A 21,655-nucleotide genomic window follows, 5' to 3' on the forward strand; every position below is an offset into this window, starting at 1 on the left:
CTCAAAATTCTGACTTTTTTTCCTGAATTCTGATTGAATTCTGATAATTAAAGAAGTCAGAATTCTGACTTTAATCTCAAAATTCTGACTTTTTTCTCTGAATTCGGACTGAATTCTCATAATTTAAAAAGTCAGAATTCTGACTTTAATCTCAAAATTCTGACTTTAATCTCAAAATCTGACTTCTTTCTAAGAATTTTGACTTTAATCTCAGAATTCTGACTTTTTTCTCTAAATTCTGATTGAATTCTGATAATTAAAAAGTCAGAATTCTGACTTTTTTTTCTCAGAATTCTGACTTTTTTTTCTCAGAATTCTGACTTTTTTTCTCAAAATTCTGAGATTAAAGTCAGAATTCTGACTTTTTTCCCATACTAAACTGAAATAAAATTTAAAAATCTGTTAACTTTTTTTTTCTAATCCTCTTCCGTACTACCTGGATATAAAGTTGAGGTATTTATTATAAAAAAAGCAGTTTTGTTTTAGTTTGTTTTGAATGTTTTTATTGTTCAGAGTGTAGAGGAACTCCTCCCCGGCAGCGTCGCTCTGCTCAGCCCCGGATCCACTAACAGTTTCCGGGGGACAGGGCACCATCAGCAGCAGCCACAGCAGCAGCCATGGCGGATCAGCTGCTGGAAACAGTGGAGAGACTTCAGTCCCGGATCCAGGACAACCCGGAGCCCCGAAAGGTAAACCACTGGCCCGCTCCAACCGGACCGGGCTCCTGTTTCCACACCACCGAGTACCGAGGCCCGTCTCAGGCCGGGGAAGGTGTCAGAGCCGCGGACACCGCAGCTTAGCGAGAGTCGCAACCGTTTCTTTTAATGATGCGTTCACGGACCGTCGGCTACCCCTCACTTCAGGGTTACTTAAAACGACTGAGGAAACAACAGTTTGACTTTCCTGTTGTTCTTAATGCCACATCATCTGGTTTATAGTTACTATTTAAAACATTAGACGTTTTTTTTTATTGTTTTTCTTAAAGGTTTTATCATATTTGCTATAATTCATCAATCAAAACATTCTGGACTAAGGAAGTGAGGCTGAATTTATGTTTATTCTCAGCTGAAGATTTCTCTGAAGTCCAGATATTTGATTGACATGAAATAGAGATTAGGGTTATAGACTTGGACTCAACTGTATTTATCCATTGGATTCAGTCCTTCAGGGAAATTCTGGTTCCAGAAGCTGCGATTCAATTCAGTTTATTTCTATTGCGCCAATTTACATCATGTCATCTCAAGGGACTTTAAAGTTCACCAGAACATCCAGTCAGATTTATTCAAAATTTTCTATCTAAGGAAACTAAGAAAGTTCATTGCATTGACTCCAAGGCAATCCCTCACACTAAGCATGCTTGTAGCGAAAGTGGAGAGAAAAAACTAAATTTTTCCTTTCCGCAAGATGCCCTTAAAGATAAAAAAAAATACAACAAACAATATTGAAAGAGTCTATATAAAATTAAAAAAGGAAAAAAAAATTATGTCCTTGGATATGTTTCCCTTAAATATAAAAATATCTGAACAGTAGAGAGCTAAGGGAAGACTAGTAGTTAACTTGGATTATTGCACTGCAGAGATGTACTGACCGTATAAATAAGCAAAAAATTACACAGACTACAGAGTATTTGGCATGTGTTATTGCACAGTGAGGTGTTTACATGCAGCAGGATGTCAGTGATCCTTTAAAGTTCAGTGAATAGTTTGAATAAAACTCTAAATCTCAGACAAAAGAAGACGAGGTTTAAACATTTCCTCCTTGTTTTTATCAGGGGAAATTTTAATTCCCAGATAGATGCTTGAGAAAAGCCCCATCGGGTATGTAAGCGGCTCCTGAATAAAGACAACCAAACCATCCTGTAGGTGGAGGTTTGTTCAATGAGTCTGAAACTTCTCCCTCAGTCGGTATCGATGTGTTTAGATGAAACCTGAAGCACCTTTGAGGAAAAAATGGTACAATTTCTCAGTTTAAGCTTTTCAAAAGATTTTTCCTTTTAGAGATAAAATAACACCCTATGTTTACCTGTTACTCTGACATGAATTTAAATATTTTGAATCAAAAGATCAATATTGCAGATCCAGGTAGAATAGAGACTCTAAAACAGCCCAGTTATTTAAATCTACAAAATTTATTAAATATATTTTATCAGTGCAAAAAAAAAAAAAAACAGTAACTGACCTCACATAGATAATTGTGACTTATTTTGCTGGTGATTTTTATTTATTTATCCTCTCTTAATTTATTTGATGTATAAATGTATTTTGTCTCAACTTCATGTTAACGTTAAACTTCATTTCATTCAGGTACATTTTTAAAATCTATCTGGTGTGAATCTACAGCAGATAATTTATTTTAAAAAAAATAAATAAATCTATAATCCAAAAAATGTAATTCATTCAAATTCAAATTTAAGTTTTGTTTACTTTATTATTTACGGTTTAAGTTAAAGTACAATATTAAATGTATACATTCATTTTGATTAATTCAGTTTAAGCATCTAAAAAGGCACACATTATGAAGATTATTAAGTTTTTTTCATCTTTAGCTTCCAGGTTTGTAATGAACTTTTACATGAATCAAATCCTTTAATTAAGTGTATCTGATTTCAGTTATATTCATCATATGTTTATTATATATTCATTATCATACTGTTTTATTTTATGTCAACGTTTCATAACATATTTATTCTTGTGTTATTAAATAGCTAATTAACCGGCTGTTGGTTTTAGGGGAAGTCTATCTGTTTGTTTTTAAACAGGAAATGTAAGAATAAATTGCAAGAATTAAGTCTTAAGTTTTGTTTCTTTTAAATCTACTATTACAACCCTCTCATTTCCGACAGTCTGTGAATGCACCGTGGACGTCCCTTTATTTACAGGGCTTTAACTTGTTCATAACTGAGTCGTTTAACTGCAGTTCGGGCTTCAGCGGAACCGTGTCAGTCTGTTACAGGAACGGGTCACTTAATGAGAAACACTGATAAAAACCAACAATAGAAACCAGAACCGGTCTGACAGCAGAGGCTCCAGCTACAGCAGCTGTTAGCCGCTCAGCTAGCCACCGTCGCTCCGGTCAGAGGAGACCGAGCTGCGGCTGAAGGCCTGAATCTCCCCCCTGCTCCGGCTCCCTGAGGCCGGGCCGCGGCTGCTCGTTTCAGCCCCGCAGTCCGCTGATGAACCACCCGCAGCCTCAGAGTTAATATGAAGGTTTCTCACAGACACTTTGTGGAACAAAGAGACGCTGCTGGCCGAGATGCGTTCACGGACCAGCAGATGCGTTTAAGTACCAGAAGAAACTGCTGTTAAACTAACCTGCAGAAAACAGTCATGTAACGCTTTATAAACTCAGATCTGGCATCATGTCTTTAGAATTAACCAAAACATCTCTTTCAATAGATTTTCTGATAAAAATGTTCAATAACATAAACTCCTAACTATTTCTGGATGCAGTTTCTTTTAAATAAGTCAAGTCAGATTCACAATCACAGTAAAATCATTTTCAGCTTTACCCAATATGACCTGATTTATATTTTTTTTGTTTTAATCTTCATCTCATTGGTTAATTTACTTTTTTGCTGGTGAAGTTTTTAAAAAAGTTTTTATAAAAGTTAATAAAAACAATCCACTCGACTTTAACTCTGAAGACGTTTCGCTTCCCATATACTATATACTACTATATATAGTGTATGAGCTACTATATAAAACTTTAAACTCAACGCTAATTCTATCATTTTCAGTGGCGTCAAAAATTCACACATTTGTTACTTAAGTAGAAGTATAGATACTGCGGTTTAAAAACACTCTGATAAAAGTTGAAGTTATCAACTTGACCTCTTTACTCAAGTAAAAGTGAAAAAGTATGTGCTCCAAAAACTACTTTAAGGATTAAAGTATAAAGTAACCTTTAAAAAAACAGCCAGATGCTACTATATGAACTGAAAGCTTAATTTTCTGACTATTTCCAAAAATTCTCTGAGATAGGGCTGAGGATGAGGGAGGTCTTGTTGGTCTCCATCTCCCGATACGCTCTCGCCTGTGTCCGACCTTTCAGACGTTTCAACATCTTTTTCTGAATCCAACATTGTAGCATGGCATAGACAATTCACGTTAGCAGTTTGAAGAACACCTGCTTGCTTCTGATGATTTCCTTTAGCTAACCAATGAGTGTTTGCGTTCTATGACTCATCCAATCACACTAGTTTTCACTAGATGTGGGCGGAGCCAATGATCTGCATTGGATGGAGCACATGACGATAAATTTAATTTATAAACATTAAACCAAAGCCAAGAGTAATGAGTAACGTTTGGTTTAAAAATGTAAGGAATAGAAAGTAGAGATACTTGTGTGAAAATGTAACGAAGAGAATTCTAAAGTAGGAAGAAAAATAAGTAATGGAGTAAAGTATAGATACCTAAAAAGTGTACTTAACCTCTTGACATATTGAATTGAAAAAAGCTTCCTGGATGGGAAACTAAACGTCTTCAAACTTGGAAAAAATGTCCAGTGGATTGTTTTTTTTTTACTTTTTTGGAATTAATTTCCTTTATGTTGAAGACATGGATTCTTTTGTTCCATTTTTCCAGTAAACACATTTCCCCCATCCATCGTCCTAGACTCTTTTTCCAGTTTTTCTACTATTGGGCATCGGTCAGGAGCCAGATCCAGATTTGTGAATTTCTCAAATATTCCCATATATCCCATATATCAGGGAGCGGGGACCCCCTAATTATATATATTGTATGAAATAGTGTTCTATCAAACTGGTCCTATAGTCACTCTATTACAGATGGAGTAATGTAACTAAAGTAATCCCTCCCTGGGATTATTAAAGTATTTCTGATTCCTGGTTGATGGGACAGGTGTTGTGAATGAAACGTTGCCCAGCTTGAAAGAGCTCCTGTGTGTCGCATCGATGACTGAAAGACATCTTCTGCCTCCATTTATCTGTTCACTACAGTGTGTTGAATTCATGTTAATGTGGATTTAAAGACATTTCAATTAGTGGGAAAAATTGCAGGGGGAATATAAAAAAAAAAAAAGTTCAATCAACCAAAACTTTTGTGACCCCCCATGCAGGACCCCTGTTGAAGAACTAGGCCATATGAAATCTGAAGCATGGTGGTGGAGGCATTAGGATGGGGGCCGGTTAGAAGGAGTGCAGATTATAATCCACCGTTGTCTTGGTGACCGTTAGAGCCTTGTTCCTGCTGGTTCTGTCAGCCCTCTACTGTTCTTCTGACCAAATGAACCTTCAACCCTTTTAAATTCAACCATTTTTCTCTTTCTGTTCTCTAGATAAGAAATATTTCAATCTCTTCTCAATTGTTCGCTGAGGATTTTTTTTATTCCACTGAATGATTTGGAGAACCTCTGAGCAGCTTTAGCTTGTTGTGTTTTTATTCAGCGGTTTGGGATAATTTCCATATTTCCGTTTGATTCGATGGATCACGTCTAACGGTTAACTGCTTGTTTTTCCAGTTACTAAAGACTCTGAGGAGACTGGGGGAGGTGCCGATGACTGTGGACATCCTGGTGGTAAGTTCTGCTCCGAATCTGGAGAAATTATCAGAAAAGAAAAAAGAAAAGTGAAGTCAGTTTTTTACAGTCTTCAACTGCAGAGGAACAGATTAGCGATCAGCGGACATGTTGGGAACCATGGAAACAAAGGGAGCAGGTGAAAACAACACAGTGAAAAGTTTTTGTTTTTGTTTTGTTGTCTCGCAGAGAACTGGAGTGGGCAAAACTGTGAACTCGTTCAGGAAACATGAAGACGCAGGAGATCTGGCTAAAAGCTTGGTGGCCAAGTGGAAGAAGCTGGTTCCTCAGACTGCAGACAGGTACCATCCGCACGTCTGAGTCTAAACTCTGCTTAGAGGTTTCTCTGTTCAGCTGAAACACCCAGAAGTTTTCAACGTGTCCGTCCAGCACAGGGGTAACCAATTAATAATCAGCAGGGTCCGAATAAAGAAAATCATCAACCGGTAAAGGTCTGGAGACATTTTAATTATAATCTGTTACTTAAACACTGACATAAAATTAGGTTTTTATGCATCCAGGTTATACATTGAATTTTTAAATAGAAAAATTATTTAAAAAATATATAAAATTTTCCATTTTAAAATCTAAATTATTTTTTTTTCAGTTTGGTTTATAGACAGTTTCCTGATTCCCATATTTTCTCAAACACCTGAACTGAGCGTTTGTTATTTTACAGAATTAGTTACAGAATTCTGAGATTAAAGTCAGAATTCTGACTTTTGTCCCCTACTAAACTGAAAAAAATGTAAAAATCAGTAAACTTTTTTTTTTTTCAAGTGGCCCTAATCCTCTTCCGTAATGTTATACATTGAATTTTTAAAGCTACAGTGTGTAATAATTACAGCAATATACAGTTAGAAATGTAATATATTATACATAACTATGTTATTTATCATCATCTTCGAGCTCAGCCTCTTAACCTTAATATTTGCGTTGCCTTAGAATTCGTTATTTATAATTACATAGGAGCGGGTCTCGCAGCCATGGAGGCAGACATCTTTGCGCTACGGCAGCGCAGAGCCAACAAACTAGCGATTGCGAGATCGCCAAAATGTCACAACGATGTAGAAAAAATAACGGGTATATTTATTATCTTAAGTCTACATGAAATCTATACCCTACACAGACTAATGAAATACTATCTGTAAAATTATCTATGTAAACAAACCTCATCACTTGAGAAGGTAGGTGATGCGGACGTCGTGGAAGACATTTTGTCCCGTAACGCTCGCCGTACTGTTGGGGGAGAGAAGCGGTGGGGGGGAGATGTTCATGTTGCTGCAGTCTGCAGTCTGACCGCTAGATGTCGCTAAAAGTTACACACTGTAGCTTTAAAGAAAAAAAAAATATATATTTTTAAAAAAATAGAATTTTTTTTTTACATTTTAAAATCTAAAATGTTTTTGAAGTAGAGAACAACAATCGATCAATTTCCTAATTCCCATATTTTCTCAAACTCCTGAACTGATGGTTTGTTATTTTCTTTCTTTTTTCTGTCTTAATGTTGGCAGTGGGCTTTAGGCTGCCCTGCAAGGCTTTAAACCTGGGTTTAACCGGAGACTAAGCCATTCTCAAGCACATATCAAGGAGCTCATTTTGAGCCTGGATCCAGATTTATTGTTGATTCTGTTCATGGTGGAGAATCCTGCTTCACAGCAGCAGGTTGAGCCAAACATCGTCTAAATGTGCAGGGTCATCTTTGAGCACGCCATTTCACTTTTCTTTCACCAGTTCACCGCAGTTCTTCCAGCAGTCCACACTTTCTCTGCTCTCTTTTTCTCATGGTCTTCTCCTTCTTTCCCATCGCCCGGCTTGCCACAGGTTTGCCTGCTGTGTCTAAAAGCAGCAGCAGCAGCAACCCAGACTGACAGCTCATTGGCTCATTTGGATCACGTGCAGCCTGGAGCCGGACGCTCCCCAGGGCTTTACCGTATTAACAGGAGAAGAGGCGCAAGTGAAGTTAGACACTGCTGTCGGACAACATGCAATAATTTATAAATGTTTTAAATCAGTTTGGGTCCAGATTAGCCAGCAGGTGGATCCGGATCTGGACCCTGGTCCGCTACCATAACCTCTCCTCTAGGAGATGGATTTATTTTTTGCTTTAACTGTTTGGGAGGAATGAAAGAGAAAACTTCATCTCTCTAGAACCAAGATGGCGGCCAGGCTTAGATTAGCTAATCTGCATCTGGATGAATGAAGAGTTAATGTCCTCTGGACCGATGAGACCAAAGTAGAGATTTTGGACCAGGGTGGACAGATCCATGGGGTGATGATCTGGGCTTTTACCTGGAGAGCTGATAACGATGCGTTCAAAGTTCTTTTTCTCTGTCGTTTCTCCTTAGACCCAACAGCTACACCCATCCAGCCTCCCAGTCATACCACAGATCCCACAGGGAGCCTTCGCCTGAGGAAGAACCCGAGGAAGAACCCGAGGAAGACCAATCCTACATGGAGGAGGAGGAGGAAGAGGAAGAAAGAGGTTATCACACAAACTACTCCCCCTCGCCTCCCCAACAGCAGCAGTACAGCCCGCTGCAGCAAGGGGGGTACGATTCAGAAGAATACGAGCCAGAACCAGAACCTAGCCCCCCTCCTCCTCCTCCTCCTCCTCGGAAAGAGATCCGCCACAGCAAACCCAGCAAAGAACCCGGCAAGAACCATCACCACGGCGACAGAAACAGAGAGGAAGAGCTGTGGCAGCGGAGCGCTCACACGAGCGGCGATCGAGGAGGAAAGAAACGGAGCGCGGACCGGGAACGGCCCAAGAGTCCGGTCCAGAAGAAGCACAGCAAGAAGTCCTCATCACACGAAAGCAAGAAGGAGGAGAAGAAGAAAGGAGGAGATGAAGGTGAGTCTGACGATCAGAACTTCGCATTAACCATCGGTTCCGATCTCAGAACCTAGTCTGTCTCAAACAGATGTCAGGTTTCTGCAGAGAAGAGTAGATTTCCTGACATCCTGTCCCAGATTATCATCAAGTTAGATTCAGCGTCTCTGCTGACAGGAAGTAAGCAAAACGTTTCCTGATGATGGCTGACTCAGCACTTCTCTGGGTCGCCGCTCGCCGGCGGCTGGGATCCGTTTCCAAACGAAGCAGAAACCAGCATGTGGGTCAGGATGGTTTTACTATGAGATCCATCAATAAATCTCCGTTTTTTATTCAACATCTCCTAAAATAAGCAAATCTCTGCTACATATCGATAAATAAAATAAAATAAATCAGTTTTAATACTAATGGTGTTTTTTTTTTAGATTTTTATGTTAAAACTGAACCTGTTTGAATCAAAATAAGAAAGATGTTTATAAATTTATGGCCCAGTAAATATTATAAATAATTCATTTATGAAATATTTTTGACAGTTTTACTATTTCAGTCACATTCCTTTTGGGGATTAACAAAGTATAATTGAATTGAAAATTATTCTTTTATTTTGTAACTTACTTATTTCCAAAAATAACTGGTTATAAACTTTGATAAAAGATATTTTATCCCTTAATTTACAAATTTTTATTAACTGATTTCTGTAATTTCTCTGTTTATTTTTATTAACATAAAGAATTTCAAACATTTTATGGAGGTTGGTAAATTTAGGCAGATAAAAAGAAGCTACATATTAAACATATTATTAGTAATATCTCTAATTATTAAAATCAGTTTGATTAGAATAATAAATATATAAATGTTATAATATTGTTATGGCATTAATATTGTTGTATTAAGAATTTAACTTTTTATTATCTGATATGATTAATATATATATATTTTTTTTAAGTAATTAAAAGTTAAAGTAATTACAAATTAATAGAGACATAAACAATTAGAAAAAGAAAATCTATTGATTTGGGAAAATAGGTGCAGTTTGTGATTTGAACCACTAGATGTCACTTCATCTGCATCAGTAGTTAATCCCTCCATAATCTAGTCTCCCCTCCATCTCTGCTCAGACAGTTTATTCAATTCACCTCATTTCTTCGGTTCTAATCCACAACGTGTCACCTTAATCAGATCAGTCAGATTAAAGTTTCAACGTTTTCTATTGAAGGAAAACCAGCTGATTGCATCCGGTCATTGACTTTGCAGGATTCGCTCTTCCTGGATGAGCAGGTAGACAGTAGATGTTGCCTCAACAGCAATCTCTAACACCAAGCATGCATGTAGTGACAGTAGAGAAGAAAAACTCCCTTGTAACAGGGAGAAACCTCCAGCAGAACCAGAAGGAGGCTCAGTGCGAGCGGCCATCTGCAAAGGCTGACAGAGGGATAAAGAAGACAGCGGCTGTTTTTAAATATGTGTACTTGTGCTTTCTCACGTGCTCGTGAAACGTCATCAGCCTCAGCCCAGGTACTGTTCCAATTCACAAGAACAAGAAGACTGAGAACAGACAAAGTCTGCGGATGTTGTTCTCGCTCCTCCCTCTTTACCCAGCATGCATCAGAGCAGACTTATCCGTTCTCTAGACTGACAGCTGTCCCAGCATGCACTGCAGCAGCTTCCAGGTTAGCGCTAACAGATCTCAGAGCATTTGCCATCGTCCAGTAAAAAAATACAGTTTAAGATCATTTGAGGCGAGAACATTTTACTTTAAGCTTCACTATATGGCCCATTTACTGATGAAATGCGTAATAAAAAAAAAAAAGTTCCAGTGTTGAGAGGAAGGTCGCAACCAACGGAGCTCTGAGTCTAACCTCAGCCAGGGCTAAAGTTTTAGGTTTTTCATTTGTTTTATTTGGCAAATTGTTAATTTGATTTGTTTATCTGACTATTTTCATTATTATTCCCCCACTTAATGAAAAAAGTAAGAATTTATTATTATCTAGAGACTATATATAGCTCCAGAGGAGCCAAGCTTGTGGTGACATGAGTACGCTTCTGTTCTAACTGACCCAGATTTATGCTGCATGCTCCTGTTCTTCCCGAGTCCATACTTTCCTGTTTTCTTGTCAAGAACGGAGTTGGAGAGAAAACAAGTCCATCCTTGCTTTCTTGTGAATTGAGAAACGAGTGATCTGGGTCCATAGGTCGCTCTGTTCAGGAAAGAAACAGTTAAGCAGACATTATAAAAGCTGCAGATAGTTACGCCTAGAAGAGAAACAGGACTAAATACTGAAAAAAAACAACTCTAAGATCTAATATTCAATTTTATATTGAAACCTGTAATTCCACTGATAGCTTTAAGATCTGCCTCCCGTTCTACTGTTGGACTCGTTAGTAAACCTGCAGGTTAAGAGCAAAGTTCTCCGTTAGGAACAGAATGAATTTTGGACCCAGTCAGACTCCATCTTGTTTCTGTCCTCCCTTAGAGCCGCTCCCTGAAGCTTTTGCTCCCAGTTGTTTGGCGTTTTTTCTCCTGGTCACTCCATCATCACATTCTGCTCTTCCAGGTCGACCTCGGCCCCCAAAGGACTCCGCCTTCAAGGAGGAAGACGAGGACTTTGAGAAGCCCACCATGTCCTTTGAGTCCTTCCTTACGTACGACGCTCCAAATCCCGTCAAGAAGAAGAAGAAGCCGTCGTTGCCGCCCTCGTCGTCGTCCCACAGCAAACCATCTCAGTCGTCCTCTGGTTCGTCTTCGCGTCAGAGCAGAGCAGCTTCCTCCTCTGCCTCCTCGTCCAAAGTGAGCAAAGCCAACGGATCTCAGAGCTCCAAAAGGACTCATTCAGACTCCAGGTCTTCGGCGTCTGAACCCAAACCAGAGAAACGCAGACGGGTGAGTAGATGTTCCTCAGCGTCCTGTGTGTTAGATAAAAGCTTCTTCTTCTGCTGTCGATGTAAAAGTTCTTCTTCCTCCTGCTTCAGGTCGTTGAGTCTCTTCCGACTCTCCCTGAAATCCCGCTCCCGGCCATCCAGCCCAACTACAGACCGCTGCCCTCCATCGACACGCCGCTGTCCCCTCAGAGGCGCAAAGGTCAGAACGCACGCCTCCATTATTATAATAACCTCTATTCCTATAACAATATTAGTGTAATAAATCTCTTCTTTAACGGCAAAAACAAAAAAATCCAAACATCTTTAATAAATTAGCCGACATTCAAAAGCGAATTTGATTTAATCTCTCAGTAACTCTTAATTTCCTGAACTGTTCTGAAAGAAATCAGTTAAATAAAAAAATAAATAAAAAGATAAAGGTAAAAAAACAAACAAAAAAACACATTTTGATGTCTATATTTATATTTATAGACCTGTAAGTTTACAGATTTCAGCAGCAACACTTTGGACCTATCTTAAATCTTCCTTTTAAATGGATTCGCGATATATCGGCAGTATTATCGTTATCGGCTTATATTGGTTATTTCTAAGCATATCGGTCCGATGATTAAAACCTGGCCGATATTTTAAAAAATTTTGCTTATTTCCGTGTAGTTCATGTGACGTGATTGTCATGCCACAAAGGATTGTGGGAGGTTAACTGAGTCAGTGGAGTGATTTTTCCACTGTGGTTGTTTTTTTATGGTGTTCTGTTAGGTCCATTCCTCATTAGTCATGTGTATTACTTATCTGGGAAGCAGATTACATAGAGTGCATGGCCTTCCTTCATCACTCCTTTATCTAATTAGGAGAGACCTTCTGTCCGAACAATAAGCACAGGATAAAGATACATCCCGGGGCCAGATTGATAAATTCGAGCATGTCTATAATCCTGATGCAGCAGGGAAAGAGGTCAGGGGTTTTTATAGCATGTCAGGAACTGACCTGCTCAGCTAAGCATCCACCTGCTGCAACACTTAGACTCATGAGGTATAAGAAGCGGGAGATGAAATGGTTCTGGGCTCATTTTCCGGATTGCATCCTGGTGAATTTATTCAATTCAATTCAGTTTATTTCTATAGCGCTAATTCACGACACATGTCATCTCAGGTCGCTTTCCAGTTCACCAGATCATCCAGTCAGATTGATTCAAAGTTTTCTATCTAAGGAAAACCAGTTGATTGCATCGACTCATTGACTCGCACATCCAGTTAGTCACAGTCAGAGAAACAGGACTACACTGAAAAACAGGCCAAGCTCCAACATCTAGAAAAAAAAGTATTGATGGCAGCAGCACAGCTGATATTTCTCTCCAGGATGGAGTCACAGATGAAGCTACTATGAGAAAAAGCAGAGAGAGCAGAACGTTAGAGATTGAACTAACAGATTCTTCAGAGTGGGAGAATAGAGATAGAATGAAGCAGAATGATGAAAAAGGGGTCCCTATGTCCTCCAGCAGTCTAAGCCTATAGCAGCAGAACTATAGAGATAGCTCAGGATAACCTGAGCCACTCTAACTAGAAGCTTTATCAAAAAGGAAAGTTTTAAGCCTAGCCTTAAAAGTAGACAGGGTGTCTGCCTCACGGACTAAAACTGGTAGTTGGTTCCACAGCTGCACCGACTGGCTGCAATTTCACTTTCCTGAACCAATCAGATCTGGAATAAATTCTGTTAAAACTTTTGGCGCAAAAATCCCATTTCCACCTAGCTCACTGCCCACTAAAACCTTTGTGCAACAAACATGCTTCAACTTATTCAGTCCAAATGTGCTTGAGTTATAGTCAGGATGTGGATCTATAAAGTCTAAGGGTTCATCCAGAGTTTCTAATGGAGTTTCATGGTGTTTTTTAGTGTTTATTTTGGAAAAAGAATTTGTCCAGGCAAAATTTTTTTTTTCTGTGTTTAATCACCTATAAATCAGAAATGGTGAAATTTGAAATAGTGGTTCCACCTGAAAAACATTCCTCAATGACTTTCTGTCACATAAATACAAACAATTGTTTTTCCAATTTATAGTTTGGAAGCTGTACTTGCTTTAATTCACGTATCTAACTTCCAGCGGTATTTGCCCTCTGAGCTTTAGGGAGGTTTTGGCCTCCCAGAAAGTCTGATCTTCAGTCTGTTAAAGGTTTTGCTGGAGCTTCACTTTTTGGGCTTGTAACATGAGTATAAAAAAACAGTCGGCACAAAAAAAAAAAAACCTGCAGAAACAAAATGCTTTCTAAGCTGCAGGTTTCTTTTCGGTTTCCTGCCCTTTGCTGCTTCAGGTTCTGCTTTGTTTTCTGATCCGGTAGTTTGAGACTCCAGGAAGCTTCGTGTTTAAACTCGTCTCATAGCTTCGGCGTTTTATGTTGGCCCAATTTCAGCGTCATCAGCTCCGCTCTGATCCATGATGTCTGGTCGGTTTTTTTAAATTTGTTCTCTAGTTCCCGTTTTTAATGACGAGGAGGACGCAGGCTTCACCGGGAAACGCTTCAACTCCAAGATGTCGGTCTATTCGGGGTCGAAGACATCCTACCTGCCCAGGATGATGACGCTGTATGAGCAGTGCATCCGGGTTCTGCAGAACAACATTGACTGTGAGTCTTTGACTGGTCGCTCTAAATCGAAGCTCGCCGATGCTGCAGGTTGTGTGATGGCACGGTGTCTCTGCTCTAACCAGCCATCGCAGAAGTGGGCGGAGTCCCGTTCGAGATCCTGGAGCCGGTCCTGAAGAGATGCACTCCGGAGCAGCTGTACCGGATCGAGGAAAGCAACCAGGTTCGTCTTAACTTTAAACCCGTGTTTCAGTGTTGAACCGTGTCCATCAAAGCTCAGGATGGGATCAGGAATGTTTTCCCTCTCCTCCTGGTTCAGTGCTTCACGGAGGATTCAGACGAGCTCTGGAAGAGTCACTGCCAGCGGGACTTCAAACGGGAATCTCCTCAGGAGTTCGAGTCGTGGAGGGAGATGTACCTGCGGCTGCACGACGAGCGAGAAGAGCGGCTGAAGCTGCTCACCCAGAACATCAGCTCCGCCCACGCCAACAAGCCCAAAGGTAGGCAGAGCCTCACCCGATCCATCGCTGCGATTTACGAAAGCAGACGTGAACTGAGATTCGGAGCGCTGTGTCCTTTCAGGGCGGCAGGTGAAGATGGCGTTTGTCAACTCGGTGGCCAAGCCGCCGCGGGACGTTCGCCGTCGGCAGGAGAAGTTCGGTACCTCCAGCGGTTCCACCACGGCCTCCACTGCAGCTGCTTCTCCCATCAAGTGAGCGCTTTGATGACATCATCACTTTCCTCCTATTGATCCAGTTCCTGCCTTCAATGAGAGAAATCCACAGTTGGCGGTTCTGACTTCAAATATTCCATTCCTATGTTTTGGGATTTGAGAATCAAACATGGTCCTTTATCCTTAAAAAGCACCTAGATTGGCCATTAGAAGCAGGCAATTAGATGACAGCTTTTACTAAATCAACAAATATTGATTTAATTAAAGCTCTCCTTAGCCTGGGAGATCAAAGCTTCAGATCAGAACTGTTTTTATCTTCATTCACCTTCATCCAAAACATAAGAAACCCCACATGATAGAATGAAGCAGAATGATGAAAAATGGGTCCCTATGTCCTCCAGCAGTCTAAGCCTATAGCAGCAGAACTATAGAGATAGCTTAGGATAACCTGAGCCACTCTAACTATAAGCTATATTAAAAAGGAAAGTTTTAAGCCTAGCCTTAAAAGTAGACAGGGTGTCTGCCTCACGGACTAAAACTGGTAGTTGGTTCCACAGGAGAGGAGCCTGATAACTAAAAGATCTGCCTCCCATTCTACTTTTAGAAGTTCTAGGAACCACTAGTAAACCTGCAGATTGAGAGCGAAGTGCTCTGTTAGGAATATAAGGAACAATCACATCTCTGATGTCAGATGATAACCTCACTTAACCAATTTTAACTCTAAGAGAATAACGATGAGCCTAAAGATGCCTTGCTAACGCTACTGGCCGTAGCCAGGGAGGGAATGGGACTCCACCAAAATTGGGATTTCCTGAAAAGTAGCCTATCAAAAGCAGTTTTCTTTCTCAGGTTGGTTCCTTTTTCGAAGTGACAAAGTTGAAGGAACAGAAACTGAGAATCTACACACATGTTAGCAGCTAGCTATGAGCACAGAGGAAAGCCTACGTTTCTGGAGCGGGTTTCCTATGGAGTGTTTTTTTTTTTTTGACATTAGCAACAATATTTTTATTTGGCTTAAAGTGAAGAGAATATGAGCTATAAAATGCAACTTGAAAAGAATGTGATACATAAAGCTCAATCAGGAAAAAAAAAATGGAAACATTAAAATCTGAGAAAACTACGGAAGAGGATTAGGGCCACTGAAAAAAAAAGAAAAAAGTTAACTGATTTTTACATTTTATTTCAGTTTAATATGGGAAAAAAAGTCAGAATTCTGACTTTAATCTCAGAATTCTGACTTTTTTCTCAGAATTCTGACTTTAATCTCAGAATTCTGACTTTTTTCTCAGAATTCTGACTTTTTTCTCAGAATTCTGACTTTAATCTTAGAAATTTGACTTTTTTCTCAGAATTATGACTTTTTTCTCAGAATTCTGACAGCTAACAAACATGTTAGCATCAAGCCATAGCCATCTCTGTTTTAGAGACTAGCTCTCTTGTTTTAATGACCTTCTGCTCCTCCATTAATGAGGGGACCCCTCGGGCACCTAAAAAGTTGCCTAATTCCTTCATTTTCCACCAATGTGTCACTGGCCCTCAAACAACTCACATCTTTGTCAGTGTAAGCTTAGTGCTCTTCCTTCATGTTGCCCATCTACATTAAGATCCAAAATTCTGAGATTAAAGTCAGAATTCTGAGATTAAAGTCAGAATTCTGAGAAAAAAGTCAGAATTCTGAGATTAAAGTCAGAATTCTGAGAAAAAAGTCAGAATTCTGAGATTAAAGTAAAAATTCTGAGAAAAAAAGTCAGAATTCTGAGATCAAAGTCAGAATTCTGAGATTAAAGTAAGAATTCTGAGAAAAAAGTCAGAATTCTGAGATTAAAGTAAAAATTCTGAGAAAAAAAGTCAGAATTCTGAGATCAAAGTCAGAATTCTGAGATCAAAGTCAGAATTCTGAGATTAAAGTAAGAATCCTGAGAAAAAAGTCAGAATTCTGAGATTAAAGTAAAAATTCTGAGAAAAAAAGTCAGAATTCTGAGATCAAAGTCAGAATTCTGAGATTAAAGTAAGAATTCTGAGAAAAAAAGTCAGAATTCTGAGATCAAAGTCAGAATTCCGAGATTAAAGTAAGAATTCTGAGAAAAAAAGTCAGAATTCTGAGAAAAAAGTCAGAATTCTGAGATTAAAGTCAGAATTCTGAGATTAAAGTCAGAATTCTGAGAAAAAAGTCAGAATTCTGAGATTAAAGTAAAAATTCTGAGAAAAAAAGTCAGAATTCTGAGATCAAAGTCAGAATTCTGAGATTTAAGTAAGAATTCTGAGAAAAAAAGTCAGAATTCTGAGATCAAAGTCAGAATTCTGAGATTAAAGTAAGAATCCCTAGAAAAAAGTCAGAATTCTGAGATTAAAGTAAAAATTCTGAGAAAAAAAGTCAGAATTCTGAGATCAAAGTCAGAATTCTGAGATTAAAGTAAGAATTCTGAGAAAAAAGTCAGAATTCTGAGATTAAAGTAAAAATTCTGAGAAAAAAAGTCAGAATTCTGAGATCAAAGTCAGAATTCTGAGATCAAAGTCAGAATTCTGAGAAAAAAGTCAGAATTCTGAGATTAAAGTAAAAATTCTGAGAAAAAAGTCAGAATTCTGAGATCAAAGTCAGAATTCTGAGATCAAAGTCAGAATTCTGAGATTAAAGTAAGAATTCTCAGAACAAAGTCCGAATTCTGAGATCAAAGTCCGAATTCTGAGATCAAAGTCAGAATTCTGAGATCAAAGTCATAATTCTGAGAAAAAAGTCAGAATTCTGACTTTTTTTCCCATGTTAAACTGAAATAAAATTTTAAAATCAGTTAAATTTATTTATTTATTTTCCAGTGGCCCTAATCCTCTTCCGTAGAAAACAGCAAAGTTACTCTCAAAACTTTCTTTGAATAAGAAGCTTTTCAAAGTTATTTCTAGATTGCAAAATATGTTTCATGTTTGGAAGAACTGGAACAATATTCACTCCGTAATCTCAGTGTAAACTGAGGAATCAAACTGAATCTCTAAGTTTTATTTTCACACTTTATTGATTTTCTGTTCCTTCAACGGATGTCACAATAAAAGCTTTGTCCTCTTCCTCTCTTTCAGAATAAGACCAGCATCTTCTGACCACTTCAGCGAATCAAGCAGCTCCTCCTCCTCCCAGGTCAGCGCTCCTGCCAGCTCTTCTCGCTCTTCAGCCACACCTGGAGGAGGAGGAGCTGTACATCCAGGACGGGAAAAACCACAAGTTAAAAGTGAGTCTGTTGCCATTTTAATTCCTTAAACAAAATAATATTGGAATATATTTTATAGTAAATCCCCCGGACTTGTTCTCCTTGCAGAAATCGCCCCCATGATGGCGAAAACCATCAAAGCATTCAAGAACCGATTCTCCCGCCGGTAGTTCCGACAGAGACCCGATCTTGGCCGGTTTAATGTCCTTTTAGCTGCATCTCCCTTCAAACACCCCAACAAGCACATGGCATGAACTTCACGGTACTGCTGAGAACATGGTTTCCTTTCTGCGGGTTTTAAGTATTTATCCTCAGTCCTGTCCGAGTGTTGACCAGCCGAGGGCGGACATCTTTAACCGCTCTCCAACAGCTTCTGATGCAAAATCTTCACACTTTGGGGAATTTAGATATTAGACGGTTCTCCCTTTGTGAGCGATGTACAAAAACTAGAAACAAACGGTGTATAGAGGCGGTTCTTCTGAAGGGAACCGGCTGGTTTTTAGACAGTTTGGGTTGGATGAGTGCGTGATCGGCCTCAGAGGAGGATCTGTGATTGAAACGGAAAATATTTTTGTGTGTTTTAAATACATCAGTGATGAGATTAAGGAGCCCGGATGAGGTGGATCTGGGTTAATCCAGCAAACTTCTGGGTTTTTAGTATTTTAGCTGATTTTTAATCCCCTGTTTGTTGAAAGTCGGACACATCGTGCTTAAAGGCATGACGAGGATCCAGAAGCAGAGAGAAACGCGGCCCATCGGGGGTCTGGGTCAGACCTTAAGCTCCTCCTAATGTTTGGTTTTAATGTCCAGCTTTTAGGCGAGCGTCAGAAAAACGGCGCTTAATGACCTCATTCCAAGAGCCACGGATCTTCAGCCGCCTGCAGCGTAGTTAAAACACAATGAGCAACGAGCTCTTCTAAAGCAGTTCCAGGATTTCAGCTCATGTTTGAGGTCAGATTTTACCCACAGGTTTGTCTTTTAAGCCCATATGATTCAGATTTTAAACCTGCAATCTACCCATTTGATAACCTTGTGCTTTAAAACCCAATATGATGTGAGTTTTGTTAAGAATTCAGGAGAACATGGATTGTGGTTCTGATCTCCTTTTGGACCAGCTGACCTTAGGAAACCAGTTTGAACCAGAGTAGCAGATTCCCAGCTTCTAACACCAGATTTCTTCTAGATTATGGGAAAAAAAGTGTTGTCTGTGTGTCTGATTGCTCCAATATGAGGAAATCTGTTCACATGTTGAGCAAATTGACCCATTTCTTTTTTTTTTTTATCTGTTACATTTTTTGTCTTGCCTTTTCATCTAATTTTAAACCATATCTTTTAAAAAATAATATTTTTACCAGAAGCCTATTGGAAAGATGTTCCTAATTTATTCTTACATTTTTTTTAACCTCCAACAAGGTAGTAAATTGGATTATTACACTTTTTTTTTTGGCACTCTTCTTCCTTCTTTTTTCTTCTTCTAGTTTCTCTTTAATTTCTTTAGCTTTCACTCGTCTGATCTTCTCCATTTCTAACCTTTCCGAAGCACAGATGGCACAAACCCTAATTTCTAAATCAGCCTCTCTGGCTCACCTGGACAGTCGTATGATGGGGGGAGGACACACCTTTAAAGAGGATAATGATCTAAATATGTTTAATTTTTATCATCCTGGGTTTTTCTGCCCGTAGATCGGTGGGAATTTTATTTTATTTTATTTTTAAGCCTTTAACAAGTGAAGATAAGTCGATTATCTTCTTACAAACTGGACTCTACTGCGGCTTAAAGTCATGAACGCTAATAGAGATGAGAATTTTATTAAAATATTATTATAAACGGGAGTAACAGCGCCCCCTCTGGTCAGACGGGGACCGATCTGTGAAGTTTCCTTATGAAGAGGAGCAGGAAGCTGTGATGAAGATGAAATTCAATGATGTTGATTAGTGGAATGAAGCCAGGCTAGCATTTTCCATCTGTTTCCAGTCTTTGTGCTAAGCTAAGCTAACACAGGTGGTGCAGACGCCTGCTTTGGCTCTTTAAGCAAAAAGAAGTCGACATATTTCGTGCAAAATGTCAACCTTTTCTCTAAAGGTACACAAAGATTCTTTTACTTTCTGACCAAACGACAGCGAAGCTCTCAGTAGATCGCTTCCTGGCTGCTGGAAGACTCCTCCTCTAGGAAAACAAGCCGTTCAGATGTACCGGTAATCCTGGTTTCCTGGTGATGTGTGCGTGCGTGCCTGCGTATTCGCATGGGGCTTCAGGTCCTGTTTTTTTTTTTTTTTCTCCTGCTGCTCAAAGTGTGTTTCTGTCTGCTTCACAAACGGTGACAATGAGGGAAATTCATAGGACGCCTGCGGCTTCGGCCCTCCATCAAGATGAGATGTATTTATTTTCAGAAATGGGACCTGGTACCCTCCCTACAACACAGGCTCAACTAGATGGAAAACTGTAATTTTATTAGATTTTAATAAATGTTATGTGGTCATTTTTATTAAAATTGACTTTTTTGCCCTGAAACCCTCAGTCTGCGGGTCTCTTTTCTGTTTTTTTTTTTTTTTTGCATTGCTAGCTGTGAAATATGTAGAATCAAAAAGTAGACATTTCATCTCCTGTCAGCTTTTTGGATGAAGGAGACTTCTCAGAAACGGCACCATTCAGTCTTCCTAATAAAGTTAGTTTTTCCTCCTTTATGGATCTTATTGGGGTTTAAATGGATTTAACTAAATCCAGTATTTAGGAAACAGTTTGATCTACTTACCAAAGCGATCATATATACAGAAAGGGAAGATTTAATGTCATAAGTGTGACTCAAAGTCACAATTATGAGATTTAAAGGAAAGGTCAGCAAGGAATGAATTTATAGCTAAAAAAAAGGCATTTGCAGTGATTTAAAGAATTTAGCATTAATCAGAACAAAAATAATTTTCGTCATGATTAAGCAAAATCAATGGGAACTACTAGACACATCTGCAATCAACAACAATTATTGAAGATTTCCAGAGGACTTCACCATTGAAATTCACCAGAGCTATAGTGAAACTGACAATGCCCACGTGCATGGCAGCTGGATGTTGGAATACATCGGGTAAAAGTGGGAAAAGCCAACATTTGGAAGAAGAATGTTTTCAAGATGACTTGGATAATAGCGCGTTGTGACAAACACCAGATACAGCACTGGGACTTGATCAACAGCCGATACCGCACCGTGACGTCACTAACCAGTAGGTGGCAGTAGTGTTCTTTGACAAACATGGATGCCTCCAGTAAAGCACATTCACATGAAAATTACTCTGAATCAAAAACACTGATCATTTATTGAACAGGATGAAATAATTTCAGATTTAAAGAACTTTCAGAAGTTTGAATTCTAAATATGAGCGGACTTTTCTTTTAAATCTAAAGAATCAACTATGACTTTAAATGTGAAAATTGACCATGAAAGTCAAAATTATGTTAATTTTATATCTACTAACAACGGCACACTATATTCAATTTTTTTAGTTGCAAGTCACAGAAAAGGGCTTCAAAAGATATGAAAGTCTTGTTTTTCTTTATAAAAGTCTTTAAATTGGGTTTTAAATTCTGCAACAGGTGGTGATTATTTTCTGAATCTGTTCTTTTTCTGCTTTTTGACCCACTTTCTTTGTTTTATGGGTTTTTTGCGACAAGCTTGTAAACATCTTGCCACAGTCTCAGCATTTGGTGGTAACCGAAGCAGCCAATCAGGTAGCAGATCACAGGCATGTTTTGGCACCTTCCTCAGAATTTAGAAGCTGTACATTTCCGGTGAGGCGGATTTACATTTCAAAATAAAATGTAAAAAGATTCCAAAATTCGAAATAAAAGAGATCAGTTAAGGGTGTATGGTGGCTCAGTTTGTTGCACTGCTACCTTACAGCAAAAAAGGTTTTTGGTTCAATTCCCAGCCTTGGGTCTTTCTTCATGGAGTTTGTATGTTCTCCCTGT

At 39.0% G+C, this 21,655-nt stretch overlaps 1 protein-coding gene across 1 annotated transcript; it reads left to right on the forward strand.

Annotated features, from left to right (window-relative positions):
* Nucleotides 1–533: 533 nt before the first annotated feature.
* Nucleotides 534–19,908, forward strand: eloa (elongin A). Its single transcript, XM_038296049.1, has 12 exons — nt 534–689; nt 5,479–5,535; nt 5,725–5,837; nt 7,884–8,389; nt 10,924–11,249; nt 11,339–11,447; nt 13,714–13,866; nt 13,950–14,047; nt 14,144–14,324; nt 14,407–14,536; nt 17,567–17,715; nt 17,803–19,908. The coding sequence occupies exons 1-12, from the start codon at nt 618–620 to the stop codon at nt 17,862–17,864; spliced, it is 1,956 nt and encodes a 651-aa protein (XP_038151977.1). The 5' UTR covers nt 534–617; the 3' UTR covers nt 17,865–19,908.
* Nucleotides 19,909–21,655: the final 1,747 nt, after the last annotated feature.

The sequence above is a fragment of the Cyprinodon tularosa genome, unplaced genomic scaffold (genome assembly GCF_016077235.1).
Source record: "Cyprinodon tularosa strain WSP-4 unplaced genomic scaffold, ASM1607723v1 ctg366, whole genome shotgun sequence".
NCBI lineage: Eukaryota > Metazoa > Chordata > Actinopteri > Cyprinodontiformes > Cyprinodontidae > Cyprinodon > Cyprinodon tularosa.

Coding starts and splice junctions, on each gene's coding strand:
- eloa (XM_038296049.1), top strand. CDS start 618: ATGGCGGATCAGCTGCTGGAAACAGTGGAGAGACTTCAGTCCCGGATC. Junction 8,390..10,923: donor GAAGAAAGGAGGAGATGAAG/GTGAGTCTGACG, acceptor CTGCTCTTCCAG/GTCGACCTCGGCCCCCAAAG. Junction 13,867..13,949: donor TCTGCAGAACAACATTGACT/GTGAGTCTTTGA, acceptor TGCTCTAACCAG/CCATCGCAGAAGTGGGCGGA.